This window comes from Danio rerio, chromosome 6 (assembly GCF_052040795.2).
Source record: "Danio rerio strain M-AB ecotype USA chromosome 6, GRCz13ab, whole genome shotgun sequence".
In the NCBI taxonomy this organism is placed as follows: Eukaryota; Metazoa; Chordata; class Actinopteri; order Cypriniformes; family Danionidae; genus Danio; species Danio rerio.
Genome location: NC_141026.1, coordinates 16,526,131 through 16,553,046, shown reverse-complemented (window position 1 = coordinate 16,553,046; position 26,916 = coordinate 16,526,131). Strand labels below are relative to the sequence as shown.

At 37.3% G+C, this 26,916-nt stretch overlaps 1 protein-coding gene and 1 long non-coding RNA gene across 9 annotated transcripts in view; both read left to right on the top strand.

The window, feature by feature from the left end:
• The window catches only part of mlpha (melanophilin a), a 53,335-nt gene that overhangs the window by 17,105 nt on the left and 9,314 nt on the right, over positions 1-26,916 (top strand). For 5 of the 8 annotated variants that reach the window (XM_087255738.1, XM_087255734.1, XM_087255735.1 and 2 more), the window contains 10 exons: positions 3,060-3,178; positions 9,196-9,417; positions 10,894-11,006; positions 15,654-15,695; positions 15,831-15,892; positions 17,125-17,214; positions 17,297-17,411; positions 18,988-19,184; positions 21,047-21,130; positions 21,220-21,438. In XM_087255738.1, coding sequence (XP_087111864.1) covers positions 3,069-3,178; positions 9,196-9,417; positions 10,894-11,006; positions 15,654-15,695; positions 15,831-15,892; positions 17,125-17,214; positions 17,297-17,411; positions 18,988-19,184; positions 21,047-21,130; positions 21,220-21,438 — 1,254 coding nt within the window. In that variant the 5' untranslated portion in view covers positions 3,060-3,068. Of the gene's footprint in view, positions 1-494; positions 547-3,059; positions 3,179-9,195; positions 9,418-10,893; positions 11,007-15,653; positions 15,696-15,830; positions 15,893-17,124; positions 17,215-17,296; positions 17,412-18,987; positions 19,185-21,046; positions 21,131-21,219; positions 21,439-26,916 lie in introns of those variants that run through there. The other 3 variants (XM_087255737.1, NM_001079679.3, XM_087255733.1) reach the window with 1 other exon arrangement.
• LOC147843417 (uncharacterized) lies at positions 4,097-6,392 on the top strand. The gene is made up of 3 exons (XR_015494452.1): positions 4,097-4,417; positions 5,226-6,009; positions 6,246-6,392. It is a non-coding gene; the product is annotated as an uncharacterized LOC147843417 (long non-coding RNA).

Sequence of the window (26,916 nt, the reverse complement as noted above, 5' to 3'; positions counted from 1 at the left end):
ACCACATGATTGTATGTCATTCTAATTGATGAAAGCATGTTTTGTACAAGATTTAAGAAAATGGTTTAGGTTAATGTTATGTAATAATATAAAACATTACTAATAAAAAAATCTCAAGACTTTCAGGAACATTAAAAAAAAACTGATTTTCACAGATAAAAATTAACCAAAATATAGCTTTAAAATTATGAAAGACAGCCTATTCATTATTCTGTCCATTTCAGGGATTCAGAGTCAAGCTTTTCCTGCACAAAATTAAAATGAAACTAAAGATTTTCTGGAACATTCAAGCAAAAAAAAAAAAAAAAAAAAAAAAACACATTTTTCACAGATGAAAATAAACCAAGCTTCAGAATTATGAAAGAATCTCTATTCACTATTCTGTCCATTTCAAGCATGGAAAGGGTGGCGCTTTCCTCCACATTTCATTTGGAAAAAAAAAAAAAAAAAAACATAGACATGTGATAAAGATTGCCATACCTCTGACAATACTCACAATATCTGCCTCATCCTGAAAGACTTGGCAACTGCGAGCCTGCAAACAAGGTAAAAAAAAAGAGTCTTTGTTATCATTCATTCAACCAGTTCTGTCCAAAGCTAAATGTTTACTAAAATGTTTATAGGTTTAAGATAAGTCTGTTATTCTAACTACTGTAATTTAAGGTTTGTAAATGTGAAGAGTGCACCTATAGTATTGTGTCACATTCCATGTAACAGTGGACATCTGTCAGGTATCTCATTAATGTATTTGTTAATTTAAATTACTTGTAACAATCTCAAAGAAATCTTTACATGATCACATTTGAGCACTGTTGCAGCTGACATAATATTTGATGATCTATTAAAAGGACTATAGGCCATCATTGATATTTATTTGCTTATCATTGGTTGTCTTAGCTTGGCACTTTTAATAACGAATGCTTCTTCTATAACTGAATTTATAAGCTTCATACAAATGATTGATGAAGGTGTTTACAAAATGATCTATTGGCGAACTATTATCTAAAGGGGCTGATCATACTGAGATTTACCCATGTATGGACATTTGAGTATGATGACTGTTGTGCCTCTTAAAAATATGTAGAGTTCCAGGGTTGTAAACAGTACTTAGGAATATAGCTGATTACAAGTACATATACTTATTAAAATATTACTCAGTTAAACAAGTATCTTGTCCAAGGTATACCTGAATAAATGTTTTAAAAGTACAGTTTTAAATTGTATATACACTAACTATTAGAAAAAGTAACCTATAAAAAAATGTAAAAACAGAAGAGATTTTTGCTTGTCGAATCATTTTCTAATGCAAGATGAAATAAATAGTATATATGATTGTCAAAAATACATACAAAGTAATCTAGAAATACAATGGTAACACTCAAAAACATTTTAAATTCCTACAATTACAAGATGCAATACAAAGAAAAACAAAATGCAGCCCTTTAAATTGAAATGATTTCATCATTTACACCCTCATGACTTTTAATGTATGAGTTTTATTCCTGAAAAAAAGTTTCTGCATATTCCTTGTCATCATTTCTGTATGTAATTATTTGCTATTGATGAATTAATGAGCAAGGCACCGACAGCCCTAATTGTCACTAAATGCATAAGCACACATATATACAGTTGCAGTCAGAATTATTAGCCCCCTTTGAATTTTTTCTTAAATGTTTCCTAAATTATGTTTAACAGAGCAAGGGAATTTTCACAGTATGTCTTATAATATTTTTTTCTTCTGGAGAAAGTCTTATCGGTTTTATTTCGGCTAGAATAAAAGTAGTTTTTAATTTTTTATGGAACATTTTTAAGTTATTAACTTTAATTATATTTAATACTTTAATAATTATCAAAATTATTAGCTCCTTTCAGCTATTTTTTTCAGACTGTCTACAGAACAAACCGTTATTATTTAATAACTGGCCTTATTACCCCAACCTGCCTAGTTAACCTTATTAACCTACTTAAGCCTTCAAATGTTTAAGTGTCTTGAAAAATATCTAACAAAATATTATTTACTGGGTTACTTTTATTGTCATCGTGGCAAAGATGAAATAAATTTGTTATTAGAGATGAGTTATTAAAACTAATATGTTTAGAAATATGTTGAAAAAATCTCTTCGTTAAACAGAAATTGGGGGAAAAAAATAAACAGCAGGGCTAATAATTCTGACCTTATATAAATAAATAAATAAATAAATAAATAAATAAATAAATATATATATATATATATATATATATATATATATATATATATATATATATATATATATATATATATATATATATATATATATAAACATCATTGGATCTAGCATGTTAACAAAAGATATTTGCAAATTTAAAGTGCAACAGATGGAAGAAAATATAACATAAATGTAAAAATGCGGCAAATTCAAAAGATTATAAAATTCTAAGTGCACCTCACACAGGTGAGTGGGCTTGACAAACCACCTGCAGAAAACTCTTAAATTCTGTGTCTTAAACTGACACATGCACCGGTATTTGTACATTTTCACCAGACACTTTCTTAAAAACTAAATAAAAAAATACAAAAATATTGTGCATTTATCACTTAGGTGAGTGGGCTTGACAAACCAGCTGTAGAAACACAGTTTTCCCTATTTAAAATCATAATAAAAATACCCCCCCTTCCTAACTCTAGCCATTAGTTCTTTGAGGAGTAACAGTTCCTTTGTATAATTATAAAACCTATTGTGTGGATTGCCTCTCCTTGTTGAATCGCTGAATGCCTCCTCAATTGTAATTCACATTGCACAAAAGCATCTGCTAAATGACTAAATGCTAATGTAAAAATTGAATCAAATAAATTTGTATAACCTAACAAATCTTTTATAACCTAAAGATCTAAATTATCCAAAATTAATAATATTGTAAAACTGAAGTAAGAAAGTAAAACTGAAGTTTTAAGACTGTAATTTCTTTAGTCTTCACAAAAGGCAAAATTTCTATAGATATACGTAAAATTATTAAGTTTGTGCTAGTTTGATACTTATTAAATACTATATAACAATTTATTGCATATATTCATCATTCAGTCTTTAAACATGGACAAGAAGTTGGACCTGTCCAGGCTGTCAGAAGAAGAGGCCAAGCATGTGTGGGAGGTCATTCAAAGAGACTTTGTCCTCCGGAAGAAGGAAGAGGAAAGACTTGGGTGAGGATTTAATTTAAATTTTAAACCTTAATGTTATCATATAGATTAGAGTGACTTTATTTAACATCGTCTAACACTTCTTAATTGAGTAAATTTATTCTGGTAGTGGAGCCAGCCTGCAATAGTGTGGGTGGTTCAGTGTTCATATTTGCATTTTTTCAACACATCATAGTTTTAACAGTGACATAAGTTTATGAGAAATGCGACCACGTGTGAAAGCCCAGTGTTGTAAAGACATCATGATGATCATGGTACAGTCACAAGGCCCGATCACACCATTCCACTGGCTGGGAAAACATGATGCCCCAGAGCTCCATTCTCTTCGCACAAGGAGGTCTTCTGTTTGGCTTCTGAATTGTTTTTTACTCAAATGTTCTTTTCGATTTGTTGACAAGGACGGTTATATACTGTGCGGTTTGGATTTGAATTCTTGATCAGACCATTTTACAACATCCGTTATGCGCTCTGTTTTTTTTCTGTATCGTGAATATACTGGAAGATTCAGTGTAGGACTCTGTGACCAACTGAGCTTTTCAAAGCATTCTATTGTTCAGTGTTCCATGACATTAAAGGACTTTTGATAATAAAATTAGCAATATACTGATATTACGTCTGACTTACAATCTAATAAACTAGTTATTGTTTGTTATGGTTATGCTTTGTATAATTTTATGTAATAGTTTTAGTATGTATAATAATTTATAATTCAAAGTAAATATAAAGATAAGTTAATGGTATTTTACATGAGTTTTAAAGTATTAGGGTTTAAAAATTGTGATAAAGTTCATATTAAAGAAAACTGGATCCTTCTTGTAGAAGAACAGTGTTAGATTGTGCTTCTTCTCTGTGCACACAACCGCTGATATATACAATATGACAATCTATAAACTTAATGTAATTATTATTTAATGGTTGAATGAATGAATGAATGAATGAATGAATGAATGAATAATGTACACCGAAGGCATTTTGCAATCATAATAGGTGGTCTCTCCACATCAAAACCAGTGTGCAGCATCCACTTAGATTATATAATGGTAGCCACAGGACAATGGCGCCAGTGCGCTCACTACACACCAACTATTACTGGAATGGAGAGACAGTGTAGGAACCAATTCAGTGGATGGGTAAGAGTCGATAGAGGGAATTTGACCAGGACACTCCGGTTACACCCCTGGTTTTTACAAGAAGTGCCATGGGGTTTTTAATGACCACAATGAGCCAAGACCTTGGTTTAAAGCAGGGGTCTCAAACTCGCGGCCCGCGGGCCATTTGCGGCCCTCAGTGCAATATTTTGTGGCCCGCGCCGACCACTGTACTCTGACAGAATCAGCGGAGCGGGGAGAGAGAGCGCTCCCCGCTCCGCTGATTCTATCCGTACACAGCGCGCTTGTCACCTACTGAAGGGCGGGACCGAGGGTGTGTCGCGTCGCGGGGGCACTTTTGATCATTTTGGAAGGGCACTTTCTATGCAAGACTAAAAAGGGCATGTGCTCTGCACAGGTTGAGCCCTATGTGTGCACGTGCCTGCCCTGCATCTTATATATATTGATATTATAGGTAGATACAGACTGGTACAGTCTGTGACTGGAGTGGGGTGGGGGTGTTTTATTTATACATATATACGCCTTTTTTTTAGGTGAGGGAATGGAAGTTTTGAGTGAGTTCCCCCACTTTTTTCCCTAGGACTTCAATAAGTCAAAGTACAGGTCTAGACTTAATGATGATCATCTTCAAGCCATACTGAGGGTCTCAACTGCTTCCGCTCTAAAGCCAAATGTGGTTCAGATTTGTGAGAAGAAGCGCTGTCAAGTCTCTGGCAGCAAGAAGTAGGCAAAAGATGCCATGTTCAGAAGAACTGTTCATAATCTTCACTCAATGTTCTATTAATGTTCAAGACACTTCATGTTCAGAAGAAATAATTGAAACTGTTAATAATGACATTTGAGGACTTTTTTTTGTGAAATCCCTTACGCGGCCCAGCCTCACCCAGACTTTGCCTCCTGCGGCCCCCAGGTAAATTGAGTTTGAGACCCCTGGTTTAAAGTCTCATTTAAAAGACATCACTCACTGAAAGTATAGTGGCCCCTTTACTATACTGGGGCATTAGGGCTCACACGGACCACAGGTTAAGCACCCTCTTTTGGCCCCACTAACACCACTTCCAACAGCAACCAAGTTTACCCATGTAGTTTCCCATTCATGCACTAACCAGGCTCAGCCCTGCTTAGCTTCAGTGAGTAACCAGTCTTGGTCTGCAGGGGGATATGACAAGGGGAGTCCCTTACCACAATGTTGCAGGCTATAAAACACACAGGATCACTACTGTAAAATATAATCACGAATTCAAAAATGAAAGAAACACCATTAAGGGGTTCCGTTTTGTCAAGTTTACCCTGTTTTCAGCTTAATTGTCCAACATGTTTACAGCAAAAGTCACAGTGTTTTAAAAAAAGCTGTATGAAGCAAATAAAATGAAACACAACGTCACATCATTTGTTTTGGGAAAATGAATGTGTAGTTATCTTTTTTAAGTGAGGTACTGTATAATTTGCTATGCATGAATGAATAATATTTTTGCACTTTTACACATAATAATCCATGATCACATTACACAATACTAAAACTGCACGTGAAAATAACATGTTGTGTATATTTTTGACACCCCCAAAACTTCACAAGTCATGTTTTCACAAGTCATGTTTTTATGGAAGCTGTGCTGCCCCTAGCTCCCCTGTAGCTTCCACCCTGTCTCTTTTAGACTGCTATGGTGTGCATTTTCACTGTTCTTCTAGAGTTTCTAGCAATAACTTTGTTGCGAGCTAGTTCAAGTGGTGCTCGCTGCAGAGCCATTTGAGGAGAGCTGAGCTCCTGCGAGGGGGAGCTTAAGCTTGAGCTCCACCTTTTTGCACTTCTTCTACGAGTGATGTCACTGGGGGTAGGGTTAGGGGTGGGGTTGGTGTACGCAATAAAACAGCTTACAGGAGGAGGAGCGACAGCTCATGCTCCCCCTCGCTGGAGCTCAGCTCTCCTCAAATGGCTCTGCAGCGAGCACCCTCTCAGCTAGTTTCCAGATATGTTCCATCATGTTTATAGGATTCTCCTTCAGAAAAAAAAATATATATATAAAGTGTGCTATAAGCATTCTTTTTTCAAATACAAAGTATGTTGTACTTTTTTTGAATTAAAAAAAAAATTAATTTAGGTATTTCTCAAAAATATATTATTATAATTTCCACTTAACTATACTTGATTTATACAGAGAGAAAAATATATATATATATTTTTTTTAAATTTGGCCTATGGTCTTGTCTATGTTTATCGACATACACATAAAAGTATAATTATGCCCCAAGTATTGTTAGCTTGTGGTTGTTTTTACTCTTTTGATAAAAAAGAAAAAAAATTATTGACAAACCCACAATAGTAAATACTATGTTTCAGAGACAAGGCTTGAGGCTTGTACCAGGTTAAATTGCATGTTGGAGCTGTCTTAATGGAAAATAACTTGCAGTTACATATCAAAAAAAAAAAAAAAAACTCAATGACCTTGTTTTGTCTCAGAATGTACACCAGTAATGTGCTTATTTTTTTTTTTTATAAATGCTACGTAAATACCCCAGTTTAACTAAGGTCTTCCATAATGGTGGGGGGGGCACACTTGCAACAAGAGAAATTTTCTGTATAATTCAAATAATATAGTAATAATTAATAAAAATACAACTATTTAGTGTAAATTGCATGTGCTAAATTGGAACAACCTCAAGCATATATATTCCTATGTATATTCCTGTGAAAAGTTATTACATGCTTGATTAGTAATATTGAAGTGTACTTTATTTCTATTAAATATAATAATTTATCTATTAATTCTATGCATTAGAAAATACATTCTGAGTGTCTTCGAAACCCACAAGCTTTACATCATAAATGGACTATTCACGGGCTCGGGTTCGAAAGACCCACCCCTCCATAACAAAGGTCCAGAATTTGTCCCATACATGAGCTCATTTGTCCAGTTTTGACTGCTACACCATCATAAACTGTGAAAATAACCTACTGAAAAAAGCTTTAAGACCAAGCCAATTCATTTGTTGACCGTCACATTAATGTGACAAATGCTTTTCTTTAAACGAAAAATGGCTGATAAAAAGGTGTGAAGGACTAAAATTGGCCCATATTGAAATGCATTTGAATAAAAAATATCTCTCATAATTCAATGTTTAAAAATGAGGCAAATAACTACAGAAAGGTCAACATTTTGAGAAAAAAGAACCACCCCTTACACCAGGCTGGCTACGGACCTGATTTGTATATAAATGCATACTGAATGTTCTGAAATAACATCTTATATTCTTATAAGAATTAATCTTATTCCAAATTGTCTAATGCAAATTGTCTTTGTCTTAACTTACGCACTATTCATAGTGGTAAAATAAATCGCTAAGTACACTTGAATAAATATGAATGCTTCTTTTTCATAAGGGTCTGGTTTTATTATCTCAATGTTTTTAGCTTCATGGAAGGTCAACTACTTTACAATGCCTGTTTTGCTGCATGAGAGGGCTTATTGTCCTATATATAAATGTATAAATTGCTGGCTGACTTGGTGATGCAGGGAAGAAACCACATGGTGCAGAAGGAGGTTCCGATAAATATTTTCATGAACTTTGCCATGTAACTGTATAAGTAGCAAAACACATCAAACATTACACTTCCTCCTCTGCCTTTCACTGACATCAGCACATACTTTGGGTTCAGTCAAAGTTCCTTTAAGGCAAGTCATTTATTTTTGTGGCCGTCTTTGAAACAGATCTTGGGCATGCAAATGCAGCTCCTTGTAGTTTTTTATTTGCCCAAGCTAATATGCATGAGGGGGTGGTATGGTGGAACAATGGTTAGCACCGTCACCGAACAGAAAAAAGGTCACTGGTTTGAGTCCTAGCTGTGTCAGTTGGAATTTCAGTGCATGTTCTCCCTGTGTTCACGTGGGTTTCCTCCAGGTGCTCCGGTTTCCCCCATATTCCAAGGAAATGCACTATAGGTAAATTTAATAAACTGATAGGAGTCTGCGTGTGTGTGAATTTGAATGTGAGAGTGTATGGATGTTTCCCAGTACGAGGTTGCAGCTGGAAGGGGAACCACTGTGTAAAACTTATGCCAGAATACTTGGTGGTTCATTCCGTTGTGGTGACCCCTGATAAATAAGCGATTAAGCCAAAGGAAAAAGAATGAATAATATGCATGAATACTCAAAAGGAACGAGATCCCGATACCAACCTTCTTTATACCTGTTTCTGGAGGTTACGATCAACCTGATAGTATTTTAAGTTTTGCCAGTTTATTGGCTAATTCGTAGGAATTTGTATGAGTCCAGTCGTACGAAATTGTATGTTTTTAAAAAGGAGGCGTGGCACCTAACCCCATCCCTAAACCCAACCGTCATTGGGGGATGAGCAAGTTGTACTAAATTGTACGAATTCATACAAATTAGCTAATGAATCCAAAATTTACGAATTGCCGTGAGATTGTGTTGGACATTCTGTCAATCATGCTATATGTAAGAATCAAACACTTAAATGTTACACAATATCATCCTCTGAATAAAGCCAAGGCCGATTGCGTAGGTTTTTTGACGTAATTTCCAATTTATTAACCCAAAATGACAGCAACATCTTTGTTTACTCACATTTGAAAAGTGGGTGAATGTATGAAATTTCATATGCAGCCATTCTCTTTGATTTCGAGTCATTCTCTTTATTTCTTTATCTTCTACTGATCGATGTTAGCTCACCAAAATAGCTAACTGCAAATCATCCTCCTCTTTCAATAATTATTGCCAATAAATATGCCCCTCATAACAGGTGCTGGTGCTCCAATAGCAAAAGTTGATACTGACATGCTTAAAGTGCACCTGTGCTTTAGATCATGCACTTAGATCTTTAAAATAGAGCCCTATGAATCTGAAAGAAGCTTGTAGATTTTTGTTGTCTCTGACTGTTTGTATTATACTGCAGGGAACTTAAAACTAAGATTGAGAAGGAGGAAGCTAAGAGGGAACTCCTGGGCTCTCAATCAAACCTGAGTGAGTCTCACTGCATCCGCTGCCTGCAGCCCTTTAAGTTCCTGGTGAACAGCAGACGGCAGTGTGTGGACTGCAAACTCTTCACCTGCAAGACCTGCAGCCGCTACAACAAGAACGAGCATGGCTGGGTGTGCGACCCCTGCCGCATGTCCAGGTTAAGAAAGATTACATTACATTACAGAAATTGTCCATGCACATTCCATTTGGTTTGAAGGTGATGTTATGTTTTGATTTCTACAGATTTTCCCCAAAAATAATGATTTGGAATTTATATATTATTTTTTATTATTATTCATTTATTTTTTTATACTTATTAATAAATGTGATTTCATTCTGTTAGTGAGCTATAGACCAATTCTCTCTATTAAAGTACAAATGAAATCAAAACTAACCAGATGATTTTGTTAGCTTACTTTGCTAGTTTTGTGGTGAACAATTAATCTGTGTGTGTCATTAAGAAAAAAAAAGGGTTTGCCCTTGTAATCTTTAATTGAATTCTGAAAATGCACTTCCTGTTTTTTTATTTTTATTTTATTTTTTTAGTTAAATTCTCAGATTACGTTTGTCTGAGGTGTTAGGTAGGTTAACCACGCCCCTCCAACTGTCAGTTTTGACAACAAACAGAAAAAGTGAGAAGGGGGTGTTATGTGGCAATAACAATACACAGCAAGCATTTTTTGTTTTTAAAAGATGTCTAGTAGACGTCTAATAGATGTCTAAACAGTCGTCTTGGCTAAACAAGGCTAAATTTAGGTTGTCAGTGAAAATCTAGTAGACATCTAAGAATAGTTCAAAACTAGACTTGTCACCAAATAAACAGAAATGAATGACTACACATATAAAGTCTGTCTAATCTGTTTATTTGACGACTAATCTAGTTTTGGGCTATTCTTAGATGTCTATTGGATTTTCACTCATATAGCCCAAGTTTAGCCTTGTTTTAGCCTAGCTGTATATATGTAGATGTCTATTAGAAGTCTATTAAACACAAAATTGTTTGCTGGGTAGTATCTGTATGCAGCCTATATGATGCAAGCTGAGAGTGTTGTGACTAATGCACTCAGTGGAGCTAGTGACGTCACTGTGAGGGGTAGGGTTGGGGTGGGGTTAGGTGAGTGCATTGAAATGCATTGGATGCAGCTTAGATTGCACTGCATTTAGACCCCTCTCTCGGTGATAAACCCATTTCCCAATCTGTCTGAATGAAATTCCTACTCTGGTCCTCAAACTGAAGTTTTAGTGCATGGTGTAAATTAGCATAGGGTTTGTCATTATTTAATTACATTTCACTTGTTTTAAACCTGTTTGAGTTTCTTTCTTCTGATGAATTCAAAAGGAGATGTTGGAAACTTATAAGCTCCGACTTTCGTAGTATTTTTTCCCCATGTTGGACGTCAGTAGTAAATATTTCCCAACATTTAAAACTCTTTTTAATATTAAAGATTTGGAACCACTTGAGTGAGAATAAATTGGGATTAAATGTAATTTTTTTTTGGCTAACTAATCATTTAATTGGCCTGTATTTAAAATATTTAACCAGTTTACTGATAGATTGATTAATTTATTGGACAAAAATGTTAAAAAAAATAAATAAATAATGAAATAAACGTATTTCTAATTTTTTTTGCAGAGTACTAAAAATCGGAACTTTAGGATGGTACCACGACAACGTCCACTCCCGCTTCAAGCGTTTTGGCAGTGCAAAAGTGATGCGGTCCCTGTACAAGAGATTAAATGAAGAGGGTGAGTGCTATTAAAAGCCTCTTGATAGCCTTTATTGTGTCCACATTGAGGCTGTCACATCATCATGCTGGTTCCATATCACTAGTCATTTTAAGTAGTTACGCAACCAAGTGGGTGTAAAGTAATTTAGAGATAGTATACAGACAGTCTGTCATTTTTGCGAAATAAACCCTGATGTGGTGATTAGAGTTCAGAATAGGGGTTTTATCACCATAAATTACTTTATTTTATGATAATGACAGACAGACTACTTACATTATCCCCTTTATAGCAGTTACTCACTAAATAAATTTGGTTTACAGTCTACATTTTGACTCAAAGTTATGAAATATGTCGTTATTATAAAGGAAAATTCAAAATGATTAAAGTCATAATTTTACAAAATTGTGTATTTTATTTTTTTACTTGAATTTAATTTAATTTAATTTAATTTAATTTAATTTAATTTAATTTAATTTAATTTAATTTTGCTGAAAGAATACATTTATACAGTATTACCTCCAAAGTTCCAATAGAAAAAAATAACTTGTGTGGCACATCACAGCATATTTTGTAATCATTTGTGAAATAAAACAAAAACTTTCATCATCTCAACAAGAATTTAACATGTAGTAAATATTATGTAGCTGAAGCTTATATGCACTGCCTTTCAAGTGAAGAAATGGCTATTATTACAGTATGTTTGTGTTTATTTAGTTACCAAGAGAATTTGTTTATCATTCAATTCAAAGCACTCTGTCCAGAGGCTGAGGCCATATCTGGGTCACATGATGTGTCTGGGCCTTTGTAGAACTTACTGATGATATTTATAGCTTTGCATGACAAGACATGTTAAACAGAAGAATGAGAAACTTTGTCTGAATGCACATTAAATGGGGGTGTACAGTAGTTTATTTACTATAAGTTAAACCTGACCACGTTTGGTTTATAGCTAAAAAAACTGTACAAAAATATGTACTGCGGTGTGAAAAAAAGTGTTTGCCTCTCTTTTTGCATAACACTTTAATCTTTTAGATCATCAAACAAATTTAAATATAGTGAAAGATAACACCAGTAAACATGTCATGCATTGGAATTGAAGGTTTTTATTATTAAGGGAAAACAAAATACAAAATTACATAGCACTGTGTGAAAAGTTTTGTCCCCTTGTTAAAACATAACTCTGGATTATCACACCTGAGTTTAATTTCTCTAGCCACACCCACACCTGTTCAGAACCAAGAAATCACTTAAATATGACCGGCCTGACAAAGTTTGACATAGACCAAATTATCCTCAAAAGACAGACATCATGCAGGGATCCAAATAAATTCAAAAATAAATGAAAAAAGAAAATGATTAAGATCCAGTCCAGTCTGGCAAAAAGTTATAAAGCTTTAGGAATGTTGTGACCCACAGTGAGAGCCATCATCTACAAACAGCAAAAACATTGAACAGTGAACAACCCTCCTAGTGGCCAGCTGAGTAAAATTACCCCAAGAGCACAGAAACATCCCATCTAACAGGTCACAAAAGACCCCACAAAAACATTCAAAGAACTGCATGGGCCTGTTTCAGTAAGGAGGTTCAACCAACTCTGAATTAAAACTTGAACTCTGAGATAATTTATCGAGAGATTAAAAACTCAGAGTTTTCGGTTTCAGAACAACTGATCTGAGTTAGGTCAATCAATTATTAGTAGATTAGATTAGAGTTAAACGCTTATAACGTGACTATAAAAAGGCATTATCAACAGAATGCAGATATTATGAGTGACCATGGCTACATCTGAAAAAAGAGATCACGATTTCTTTCTCCAGCTGAACTTGATCTGCTCATGCAAAGTTATAACAAATATGAGCATATATTTTAAAAAGCATTACCACTGCAACAGTGAAACATACAGTTAGCATGGAAAAACAGCTGCTCAAGTTAATGTGTAATTTCACATCTAAAGTATTTAAATATTTAATTATATTAAAAAAGTAATGTAATGTGTGACGTTTATAAAAAAATGTACACACATTCCCACTAAAAGTGCACTTGAGTGTCTACCTTTATTGATCAATTAGTGGAGATTGATATGACATTTAGAATGTAAGCAATACTAAAAAATAGTTTTTAGAACGAATAATAATGCCATTAATCTAGTTATAGTACATGTTAAAGGTCAGTGAATTTAAGCAAATTATTTATTTAAAAAGGACAAGCCATTCTCGTACAAGACTTTGTTCTTTGTGTGACTGAAATGTAGGCAATAGCTGTGTTTCCAAAAAAATAAAAATAAAAATAAATGATTGCGCAAAACTGGAATAAAAAATGTGCGAATAAAGTAGCGCTGCCATTTAACTAATCAAAGAGAACAAAATAGTCACTTCCTGATTAACTGGCAGCAAATATCAACAGTAAAAAACTGAATTTACTGCAGTAGAAGCAGCTGCTTCAATATTTTCTTTATTTAATAAATGTACTTGCGTCTCAGAAGACAATGCTGACACACAATGAACACGTTAGGGCCATGAGACGCGGGGAACATATGCTTTTGACACTCTGGAGGTCATTATTAATATACATTAATACTAAAATGGTAAAGGCGTTTAAGAATGACCAAAACAGCATTTCCGATGTTCTGCAGTGTGCTCAGCCTGCTGATTTGTCCATTCACACATATTTTCATCATCATCTCTAATAATATTCTTTTTTTAATGCAAATATTGGAATTTGTTCAGTAAAAGTGTTTCCATTGCACTTTATGCGCATCTTTTCTTATCGAATAAAAGTTTATCCTACTCAGTTATGCGCATGTTTTATTATGCATATTTTCAAGTGTGCATCATGACGTTTCCATCAATCGTTTTTATCCGCGTATCCAAAATGAGCATTAAAATAGGTGGGTGGAAACGTAAGGCTAAGGCGAGAAATACCGCTTCGTCTTTAAAAAAGGGGAGGAGACCAGTCGAAACTCAGAGTTTAGAGATTAAAGTCTGCTTCTGACCAGGTTAGGTTCACAGAGTAAGTTACCACGATAACTGACTCTGAGTTAAAGTTACTTCTCTTTTAGAAACAGACTTGACTTACCCTGCTTTCTCAAGTTTGATAAACCTGCCATTTTGAAATAGAAAACCCAGAGTTTCTCTCATTTCAGGGTTAAAATACTCTGAGTTTTCACATAACCTCCTTTCTGAAACGGGCCCCTGGTCTCACTTACCTCAGTTAAAGCGGGCGTTCATGACTCCACCATAAGAAAGAGACTGGGCAAAAATGATTTGCATGACAGAGTTCAACATGAAAACCACTGCCAAGCATTAAAGGTCCCAGAAAACATCTTGATGATCCCCAAGAATTTTTGGGAAAATACTCTGTGGACTGACGAGATAAAATTTAATGTTATGTATTTGAAAGTATGTATTCCCATTATGTGTAGTGTAAAATTATTACTGTATTTTAGAAAAAGAACATCATACCAACAGTTTAATGTGGTGGTGGAAGTGTAATCCACTGCGGCTGTTTTGCTGGTTCAGAACCTGAAAGACTTGCTGTGATAAATGGAACCATGAATTCTACTTTGTACCAAAATATTCTGAAGGAGAATGTCCAGCCATATGAATCTCCTGACATCAAGCTGAATCGACCTTGAGTTCTGCAGCATGACAATGATCCAAAAGACACTAGCAAGTCCACTTCTGAATGGCCTGAGAAAAACATAATAAAGACTTTGGAGTGGCCAAGTCAAAGCCCTGACCTGAATCCAACTAAGATGCTGTGACATGACTTTAAAAAGGTGGTTCATGCTTGAAAACCCTTTAATGTTTCTAAATTACAACAATTTTGCAAAGATGAGAGAGCCAAACATCCTTCACACCCCTTTTACAGACTCATTGGAAGTTATTAAAGTGGTTGATTGCAGTTGTTGCTTCTAAGGGTGGCTCAACCAGTTATTTGGTTAGGGAGGGAAACATTTTTTTCACACAGGGCTATACATAGTCTGTATTTTGTTTTCCCTTACTGATAAAAACCTTCATTTCAGAACTGCATGGTGTGCTTACTTGTGTTATCTTTGACTAATATTTAAATTTGTTTAATAATCTGAAACATGGTGATGCGGTGGTGTAGTGGGTAGCACGTAGTAGGTCACTGGTTTGAGCCTTAGCTGAATCAGTTGGCATTTCTGTGTGGAGTTTGCATGTTCTCCCTGTGTTTGTGTGGGTTTCCTCCGGGTGCAAAGACCTGTGGTACAGGTGAATTGGGTATGCTACAATTGATCATAGTGTATGAGTGTGTGAGTGTGAACGAGTGTGTATGGATGTTTTCCAGTAATGCGTTGCGGCTGGAAGGGCATTGTTGCGTAAAAACATATGCTGGATAAATTGGTGGTTCATTCCATTGTGGCGACCCGAGATTAATAAAGGGATTAAGCTGAAAAAAAAATGAACGAATCTGAAACAAGTGTGACAAACATGCAAAAAACAATAAGAAATCTTTAAGGGGGCAAACACTTTTTCACACCACTGTGTGTATGTATATTTAGTATACTTTTATCATCAATTTTGTTGTGGTGTATATAAAAATTCTTCATATTTCTGTCTGAGTGCCTTAAAAAAATTGCAAAAAATTGCATATTTTCCCTGCATGTCATTTTCTCATGAATAACATTAATTGTTTCCTCAGGGCATCGTGATGATGACACACAGAGCATGCCTGATGTGCGCAGTGAGTACATAATCATACTCATAGTATCATCAAGCAAACGACTGAGGGCATTTGGCCAAGCATTGTTGAGATATATTGGTAATATAAAATCTATTTTGACATTTCACTACTGTAATATTAGTGTTTTATTCACAGATGCTTATAATGGTCATGATGAAGAACATATGGATGCATCTGAAGCTCAACGTTATAAGCAGGTTGAAATAAAGCATGATTTAAATATATATATATATATATATATTATTTGTTTGTTGCATGTGGCCAAAATCCTACTGAAGCCTATTGAATCCTACTGAATAACATACAGTTGAAGTCAAAATCATTAGCCCCTTCCCCAATTTCTGTTTAACAAAAAGAAGATTTTTTTTCAACACATTTCTAATCATAATAGTTTTAATACCTCATTTCTAATAACTGATTTATTTTATCTTTGCCATGATGACAGTAAATAATATTTGACTAGATATTTTTCAAGACACTTCTATACAGCTTAAAGTGACATTTAAAGGCTTAAGTAAGTTAATTAGGTTAACTATGTAGGTTAGGGTAATTAGGCAAGTTATCTTATAACAATGGTTTGTTCTGTAGACTATAAAAAATATATAGATTAAAGAGGATAATAATTTTAACCTTGAAGTGGTCTTTAAAATAATAAAAACTGCTTTTATTCTAGCCGAAATAAAACAAATAAGACTTTCTCCATAAGAAAAAAAAATGTATTAGACATACTGTGAAAATGTCCTTGCTTTGTTAATCATCATTTGCAAAATATTTAAAAAAAATATATAAAAATCAAAGGGGGGTTAAAAATTCTGACTTCAACTGTGTCATAATTATATGATAACATAATTCTGAATAAATCTGATTAAATTAAGTCATAATTATGATTATAAATGTGTAAGTAATGACACATTAAGGCATAATTTTGAAAGTTAAAGTCTATTATTTCCATATTTTTCTTGTTTTTTATTCTTCCCAAAAGCACCTCCTAATGATAACTTTAAGCAGTTCAATGATAAGTGGAGCAAAAACAAACAAACATATATATATATATATATATATATATATATATATATATATATATATATATATATATATATATATATATATATATATATATATATATATATATATATATTCAAGCACTATTTTTAATGTTAAATTATAATCTTTTAAACTATGGCTCTTACCCATTTTCATTCGTCATTTAATGTAAATAAACGTAAAATAAATTGAATGGTAATTTAGACTTTATCCTATGAGTACTCCTCAATATAGCATCATTTAAAATTAACTCTTTATAAATACTTATTCCTACAATGTCCTTTAATTTCTCAATATTTTTGGGTGTGCAATTAAAACAAACCTCTCTTAGAATTATATTCCAAAGTCTATAGTGTATATGAAGTAAATCTGTTGTTTTTCTCAGATGCGAAAGACTAAGCGTCTTCTCTCTGTCCACCCCATGGATTTGGAAATAGACGACTATGCCGTTCACTCTCGCAGACAGTCTGTCCAGGTATGAGAAGGTTCATTTTTATTGTCAGTAGTCACAATTTAAACGAAGAGTCAGGAATTCTAAAAAAATCTGTTTTCTCCAGTACATCCATGATGATAGAGGTCAGCGGAATGATCTAGAATACAACTCTGAAATCTACCATCAGCATCAGCAACGCATGAACCGCAGGAAAAGTCTCGACAGGTTCTCACGCCCAGGTAAAGAAGCAAATACATTTTCTCTATACACATTTTTTTCTTTCTTTCTCAGAAAAAAATTGTTATTAAATTAATTTTATATTTACAAAGAATACATTTATTATGAGAGCGAAGTAAAAAAAAAAAAAAAAAGAATGGAAAGCACATGTACACTTAGCAATTTGTGGAATATGTCATTTGTAAACGAATAACATGTATTTGTAATGTGAAGGGGACGCTGATAAAGGAGTGCAGATCCAAACGCAAGTTTATTAACAGGATGGTCAGGCAAGCAATGGTCAGCACAGGGGAAAACAGATGAATAGAGTAGTATCATAGTACCATAGTAGTGGTCAAAACACAGGTGAATAGTCAGTACAGGCAGAGAGCAGGCAACTTAAACAAACAGAACAACAAAGCAAAGGTCTAAGACTGAAAAGCAAGGCAAGGAAATCGCGTCATAATGTTCACAAACAGTACAACAAGACTCAGCACAGACTGTGTTGTGTGTGTGTGTGTGTGTGTGTGTGTGTGTGTGTGTGTGTGTGTGTGTGCATGCACTCTGTATTTAAAGTCAATTTAATCAGTTTTTGAGCAGCTCCCAGCTGTTTGAGTGTAATCATTTGTGAATTGAAACAGGTGTGTGTGGGGTGCATGACAGGAACATGTAGTCCATATATCAGCATATTTGTAGTCCTTCATCAATCTGCCAGGATTAGATCGCTGGTGATTGTGACAGTATTTCTTTGATGAGAGGTGGTGTGTGAAAAATGATTTTGCTGTGAGAAGAAAATTTGGAGAATTATGTTTTAAGTGGTTATGTGTAAACCTCATAATTTGTCAAAGCATGCTCATGAAATGGTTGACCAGGCTTTGACTGTTTTAAATAATGACTGTTAAAATAATTTACAGAATGACTGTTTTAACTAATGGTTTACACACAAAGCAATATTGATTTTACTTGATTTTAGCTTTATTGTGAAAACAACAACAACAACAACAACAACAACAAAATATGTTGAATGAGAATCTGAAATATTTTATGGCATACTTCAAAAAATAAAGATAATTTATAATTCTGTTTTATTTAATAAATTGGTCTTACATTTCATATTTGATATATATATATTAAAAGATTTTTATTTATTTATTTTTTTTACCACCAAGTGCAATTTAAAAAGGCCTACTAGGTTAATCAGGTAAACTAGGCAAGTTAGGTTAATTTGTCAAGTCATTGGACAACAGTGGTTTGTTCTGTAGCCAATCAAAAAAACAAAATTCTTAAGAGGGCTAATAATATTGATGTATATTATACAGGTATATATAATTCCAGACAAACAAAAAGAAATAAGACATTCTCCAGAAGAAAATATATTAGGAAATACGGTGAAAAATGTCAGTTGAGTTCGTCAACTGTATATTTTAATTTAAAATTAGAGAACTATAATAACTTGGAAGTGGTTTCTTCATTTTTTATTTATTTTTTTATTATTCATGATTCCAGGATTATTAACTTCAGGTTTTATTTAAACAGTCAAGAGAGATCTTGATTTTAGTATTAAGATAAACTCATTTGTCACCTTCTTGATTATTGCAGATGATGGCCTATACTCTGAGAACAGAATGGTACGTGCTCGTTCTCTCTCTAAAATCAATTCCTCAATGGCTCCGCGTCAGATCTACCTGGACACTTCAGAGGAAGAGGATATGTACCGCTATCCTGTTTACCAGCTTCCTCCTCGGCGCCGCAGTCGAGCTTCATCTCAGGAGAACATTCAGCAGGGAGCACCACCGGTATGATCATCACTGATTAAGGCGCTTTATCAGCATGATGTGAACTATATTAAAAAGGAAATAAGATATGTTGAAGAAAGCTGAAAACCTCTAATTATTGACTTCCATGGTAGGAAAAACAAATGATTACATGTTTCTATCTTTGTTCAAAATCTCTTCTTTTATTCAGTGCAATAGCCTAGTGGTTAGCATGCCAACATATGGTGCAGTATCATGTCATGACATTTAAAAAAATGTCTTCTTTAGTGTTTAACAAAAGAAAGTTAAAAAGTTTTAAAACAAGTGAAGGGTGAGAAAATTATGACAGAATTTTAATATTTGGGTGAACTTTAAAAAGTTAGTTCACTCAAAAATTAAAATGTCTTCCCCTTTTACTCACACTCTAGTGGTTCTAAACTTTGATGAATTTCTTTCTTCTGTTGAGCACAAAACAAGATATCCTAAAGAATGTTGGAAAAAAGCAGCTATAGACATCCATAATAGGAGCAAAACAAAAATAAATACTATGGATTTATTTATGGATTTATCTATTTACTATGGGTCAGTAGCTGGGTTTTCCCCAACATTCTTTAGTGTCAAGAAAGTCAAACGGGTTTGGAACAAGTAAAGGGAGAGTAAATGATAATGATGGGAAGTTCGGATAATTTTACTGACTCTGATCTTTGAGTCGAACGAAACTTTTTTTTGAGTCATTTCATTCATTTGGTTCAATTTGCCAAAATATTATTAAAATGTTATGAATTGCTTCCAAACACACCTACAACTAGCCCAAAAGATTGATTGCACGACAAATAAGTCATAAATAGAATACTATAAGAAGGAGAAAATAATAATTCAATGTTTACCTGCTCTTTTGTCTTTGAAGGCATGTTGTCTCTTTGCTCAGCTCATCTTCATGTCTTCAAATGTCAGTGGTTCAATCACGTTACACTGACAGTCACATATAATCTTAATCAATGCACAGTCTAAGCCGATAGGAGCCATAATCGTTCGTTCATCACGTGACAGAATAACTCAAACCCGAGGACTCGAGAGATAAACGGTTCAATTCTTTTTTCGGCTCTAAATGCATATGATTGGCTCGTGATGAACGAGTGACTCAGACCCGATAGAGGACTCGAGAAGTGAGCGGATCAATTCTTTTTCTGGCTCTAAACGCGTATGATTGGCCCGTGAGGAACGAGTGACTCAGACCTGATAGAGGACTCGAGAGAAACGGATCAAAACTTTTTCCAGCTCTAAACGCATATGATTGGCCTGTGAGGAACGAGTGACTCAAACCCGATAGAGGACTCGAGAGGTGAGCGGATCAATTCTTTATCCGGCTCTAAATGCATATGATTGGCTTCTGTCAATGTGATGAAGACTTGAAATTAACGATGCTACCTGCACAAATGTGCGCATGCGCGGAAGAACGTATCACTCCCTGAGAGGACTCGTAGTTCCCGAGTCATATTGAAGATTCGTTTAAAATGAACGAATCGTTCATGAACGACCCATCACTAGTAAATGATGACTGAATTAATTTTTTGGTGAACTAACCCTTTAAAAAAATATTATTTTATTTTATCTAAAATTTTTCACTATCATCCTTATGGAATAGCAAAATGTTCGGCCACCCATGTAGATGTAGAAAGGTAAATGAAGGAAGTGTTCAACAATAGGGAGGTCCTTTGTCCTTTGACCATCTCATGGATGTTGTTGAATATGGAGGATGAGGGAGCTCTCTGATTTCCTCTAAAATATCTTTATTTGTGTTCCAGAAACGAACTTGGATTAAAATGATATGGAGAAATTAATAACAGAATAACATTTTTTTGAGGGGGACTAACTTTTTTCTTTGACCTGTTACTGTGAGGTAGATCAATGAACTGAGCAAGAGAATGTCTGCCATCGAGAGTCTATTGAATCGATTGGAAGAGAAAATTACTGTGCCTTCTGATCAGGTATATATAAAGTCTCAAAATAGAAAGCCACACTTCTTATTGTTCCAAATGTTGTAGGTTCTTCACATACTTTTTTCTCTATGTTTTAGCCTGCCCTGCCCCCAGCAGGGCACATGGAGGAGGAGAAGCTGAGGAGAAAACTTGATGAGCTGATGAGTGACAAAGGACTTTCTTCTGACGAGGAAGACCCGAAGCGAGCTCCTCAGTATAAACGCTCTACTGTGAGAGGGGACCAGACAGCAATGGTCCTTGCATCCCAAGAACCCCTGAGCTCCTCCAGTGACGAGATGCCCACTGAAGCACAAAAGGTGAGCACACAAACAACACGCACATCCACACAGACTGATTAGTAGTTTTTTGCACAATTGATCGAACAATTCATGCAGATTCAGGTGTCTCATCATGCTAGTGAAATATCATTTGTTCTTGAAAGTTACACATCTTTCCACGGGCTTTGCATAATATTGAAAACGTTTTATAGAATGCCAGATAAAAGTCTTCATTTATGGACTTGTTCACTTCAAAATCAAATTTCACCATCATTTACTCACAATAATATCTTTCCAAATCCATAAGAATCTGTGCTCTGATAGGATTTTAGAGCCCTGGAGACATTTTGATGAGGAACGAAATAATGGCAAAAAACAAACAGTAAACCATTTATTTTATTTATTTATACCATATACTGTTAAAAAAAAACTAATTTTACAGAAAATATCCCTAAATTTTTTACAGTAATTTTTTTTTGCCATTTAAAATTATATGTAGAACTTAGTAAAATCAAAAAACAATCTCTCCAAATTCACAGTTTGACTTTCATTTTAGGTACTTTTTCATTAAAGACAAATTAAAGACGTTTTTTTTTATATAGGGAAATTACAGTATTATTTATACAGTATTTTTTCTGTTATTTTAAATTATATTCAAAAATCCGTAAAAATTACAAACAATATCTGTAAATTAACAGCTTGACTGTTATTTTATGTATTATATAAGTAATGACAAATTACAGCAATTTGTCTGTTTTATACAATAAAATTGCCATAATATTTACACAGTGTTTTTTCACCTGTTTTTTATGAAGTACATTTAAAATTACATGAAATGAAAGTAATAAATTGTAATTACTTGCTCTGTAAAAAAAAAAAAAAAAATTGTAAAAAAAAAAGTCAAATGACTGGCAGCTACGGCTGCCAAACAAAATCCGTAAAATTATGGTAAAATTTCTTTGTGGAAAAAAAGTGCAAAAAATAATAAATCTACAGATATTTTCATTAAAATGTTTACAGAAAAACACTGTTATTTTACAGACTTTTCCTGGATTATTACGATCAAATCCGTTGCAAACTCCACACTGAAAAGACAACTGACTCAGCCAAGGTTCAAACCAGCGCCCGTCTTGCTGTGAGGCGAACGTGCTACCCACTGCACCACCGTGCAGCCCATATCAGAAATTAATAAATTAAAATTGTGGTTTGACGTAAACAAAAAAGAAAAAAAGATTGTTTTTTGGGAAATTAAAAAGTAGTCATTACATAGATTTAAAACTTGATAATGAAGGTATAGAAAAAGTATAAGCAATTAAGTTTCTTAGTGTTGTATTGGGTCATAAAATTAGTTGGAAATTGCTAATAAATAATGTGATATCAAATTGAGTAAAAATCCCGGACAATAAATAAATGTATGTATTATATAACACATTTATGTTGCCATAAATGTATTATTGTGTTGACATTTTAGGGGAATACATATAAATCTAACTTATGATCCTTTTGTCTGATACAGAAAAAAAAGATATTACAGTGATAGAAAATGTGGGATATTTTGAGCATACAAATTCTTTATTTTCTAAATTAAAGATACTTATAGGTTCAATGATTTGGTTAAATTTAAAACAGCACACCTCATTTTTAAAGCTAGAAATAATTTCTTTTTTTTTGAAGAAGAAAGACAAGAGGATATAATATAGAAGAACAACATTTTTGCAGGTTAAAAACACATACAACTTTATAAAAAAATTGTATGTCTGGTGTCAAGTTATGGAACAGTCTAGAACAGATTCTCAAACAATGTCAGTTGTTTCAAGTAATTTCAATTAATGGCTGCTTGCAATACTGTGTATTTTTGGGGTCTATGTTATAAAATGTAAATGTACAAATGGAATAGAACATATAATATGTTAATGATGTCAAAAGGATCAAATATGTCTCATCTAAAAAGAAGAAATAAGTGAAGAAGAAATACAGTTCCCCTTCGGGGGGAACTTCAGCACTATAAGTGGATTTGATTGTAAAATCCACGCATTGGGAGGTTCGGTTCAGAAGCTACTCGTCTGAAAGAGTATTGAACGGGCCAATTAAGAATGAATTGGCAGCGCAAGCCTGCGCAGGTGAGCGGCATAAGCAATCAACTGAGTATATAAGCTCACCTGGCGCAGCAGACGCTATCCTTTTCGCTTCAGAGACTTTCTGATCGAGTCGATGAGGGTTCCTCCTGCTGTGACCAGCGATTCTGAGCGAACGAGAGCATTCTCCCGGTCCAGAGTGTGTACACGCAGTGGCAGACGGTCGAGCTGGGTTTCTCCCTTGCCTGGCGTTCTTTGGGTCCGGTCCTCCAGAGCGGTGCGTATAAAGTTGCAAACTTCACAGAAAGAGCAACACAGTCGTGCAGCACGTCCTTATCAGGACGGCGCTCCGACTGTGCGTTTCTGGATGCGGTGGTTTCCTGTCCTCGGATGATGGGCGCGGGCACTGTGTTACATGTCTGGGGGTCCAGCATGTTAATGCGCTGCTCGCGGGCAGTTCATGTCGTCATCGCGATGCCATGACTGTTGCGCAAGATCGCGGTTAGCCTTTGCAAAAAGGCGAACCACCCCAGTTGTCCCCTGCTCTGCAGCGGGCACTCGGGCAGATCTGAGGGTTTCAGCGAGAGATAATCCGTCGCCCACGGGCCCGCGGACCTCCCGCTCCTCTAAGCGCTCCATCCAAGCTTCGGGCGGGGGAAGCGATCCGTCTAACAGATGGTAGCCCTTACGCCTGATGACACCGGAGACCAGATGTCCACCGCGGCATCGGAGGGTGGGCTTTCATTGTCCGATGATGATCCAGACCCGCTCGCCCCCTTCGGGCTGGTGAGCGCTGTCACTACGGATCCTGAAACGGACATGTTAGCCGTGCTTTCCCGGGCTGCTTCGGCCGTGGGTTGGAGATGGTTTATCCCCCAGCTCCGCGGCCGGACCGACTAGAGGGGCGTTCCCTTCTTCCCGGAGGTGCACAGTAGGCTCACGCGGTCTTGTAAAGCACTTTTTTCTGCTCGTGCTGCGTGTTCCTCCACCCTAACCACTCTTGACGGTGAAACAGCCAGGGGGTATGTGGCGATTCCTCAGGTTGAGTGCGCGATGGCGGTAAATCCGCGCGGCGCCTCTTCTTGGCGGGGTCCGCCTCGTCTCCCATCCAAAGCCTGTAAGTTATCTACCTCCCTCGGAGCTAGAGCTTACATAGCTGCGGGCCAGGCTGCTTCCGCCTTGCATGCGATAGCCACCTACCAGCGCTACCAAGCGCAGGCGCTGGCCGAGCTGCACGAGGGTGGGTCCAACCCAGGCTTACGAGCTTCGCACCGCCGCCGACTTAGCTCTTCGGACTACTGAGTCCGCTGCGTGTGCGTTGGGGAGGACGATGTCCACATTAGTGGTCCAGGAGCGCCACCCCTGGCTGATATGCGCAAAGTCGACAAAGTCCGCTTTCTTGACTTCCCCATATCCCCAGCCAGGTTCGGCGACACTGTCTGTGAATTCACCCAGGAATTCAAGGCGGTGAGAGAGCAGTTGGTGGGTGATGTCTTATCGGCGGTCCGTAGCCCGCTCCGCCCGCCGTGCCATTCATACCTGCTCCTCGCCGAAGGCGCCCGCCTACGAGAGCTGCTCCGCCCCCGCACACGCCTAAGGCGAAGCGAGCGCGTCGGGCACCTCGGAAGCAGGCAGCCCCCCTGCCCAGAACGCCGCTAAGTCCGGCAACGGACCGCGAAGCGCCCCTGGGACAGGCCATCTGGAGAAGAGGGAACTTGCTCTTTCCCCGCTGGAGGGCGGGGCCCCATTTCCAACGGCACTTTTTACTGCCATGAAAACATTATGAAAGGGCACTTTTCACTTCCCCAGATGTGACAGCCCTAAATCTGCCAGTCTGGGACGCTATGCTTTCTAGCTTGCAGATTCGGTGCGTTTCGCCAGTGGCTCACGAGCGCTGGGAGGACGGTCTCCTTTCTCCCACCCCTCGAGCCTCCCCTCCGGAGCTCGGGTTTGGAGTGAGAGCAAATATCTCACCTCCAGCTTTTCCGTGGGACCCGCGAGCTTCCCGGATCAGCACACCCACTCCGCGCTGCCCCACTGCTGGTACGTCAGCGATTGTAGCGATGAGTCCATTAGCGAGAGCTCTGCCTGCCTGGTTAGCGCGGGCCAGCTCTTCGCGGTGGCTCATACGCACAATCAGACTCGGCTATGCGATTCAGTTCGCGAAACGGCCCCCCAAGTCACGGGTGTGTATTCACCAGGGTCAGCCCCCTGTCCGCCCCTGTCTTGCGAGAGGAGATTGCTGTCCTCCTGGCGAAGGATGCAATCGAGCCGCTCCCTCCAGCCGAGATGGAGAGCGGGTTTTACAGCCCACGCTTCATCGTGCCCAAAAAGAGCGGTGGGTCACGGCCAATCCTAGATCTGCGCGTTTTGAACCGCTGCCTGCACAAGCTGCCGTTCAGAATGCTCACGCAGAAGCGCATCCTCCGGTGCGTTCGTCCTCTGGGTTGGTCTGCAGCATTAGACCTGATGGACGCGTATTTCCATGTCTCCACTCTTCCTCGCCACCGACAGTTTCTGCGGTTTGCGTTTGAAGGTCGAGCTTGGCAATACAAAGCCCTCCCCTTCGGGCTCTCTCTGTCTCCGCGGGTCCTCACCAAGCCCGCGGAGGGTGCCTCAGCGCCCCTTCGGCTCGCGGGCATCTGCATACTCAATTTCTTTTCGACTGGCTGAATTGCCCTCTCTTTTGATTATGCACAGAGTTGATTATGCACAGAGACAAAGTGCTCTGGCACTTCCACCTGTGGGGGTTTCAGGTCAACCGAGAAAAGAGCAAACTCGCCCCCGTGCAGAGGATCTCTTCTCTCGGGCTGGAGCTGGACTCGGTCACCATGGCAGCGCGCCTCTCCGGAGAGCGCGCTCAGCTGATGCTGTACTGTCTGAGAGAGCTCGACAGTAAAATAGTGGTCCCACTGAAACAATTTCAGAGGCTCCTGGGGCATATGGCATCCGCAGCCGCTTCATGCCGCTCGGATTATTCTATATGAGACCACTTCAGCACTGGCTTCACGATCGAGTCCCCAGACGCGCATGGCACGCGCGCGCACACCGAGTCTCTGTTACTGCGCTGTGTCGCCGCGCCCTCAGCCCTTGGAGCGACCCCTCGTTCCTACAGGCCTGGGTGTCTCTAGAACAGGCGTCCAGTCTTGTTGTCGTTTCAGCAGACGCTTCCAACACGGGCTGGGGGGCTGTGCGTTGCGGGCATGCGGCTGCGGACCTGTGGAAAGGTACCCAGTTGCATTGGCATATCGCCTGGAGCTGTTGGCAGTGTTCCCCGCTCTCCACCGTTTTTTTCCGGTGTTGGAGCGGCAACACGTGCTGGTCAGGACGGACAGTACGGCGGCGGTGGCGTATATCAGCCGTATAGGGGGTATGCGCTCTCGCCGCATGTCTCAGCTCGCCCGCCGTCTGCTCCTCTGGAGTCATCCGCGGCTGAAATCGC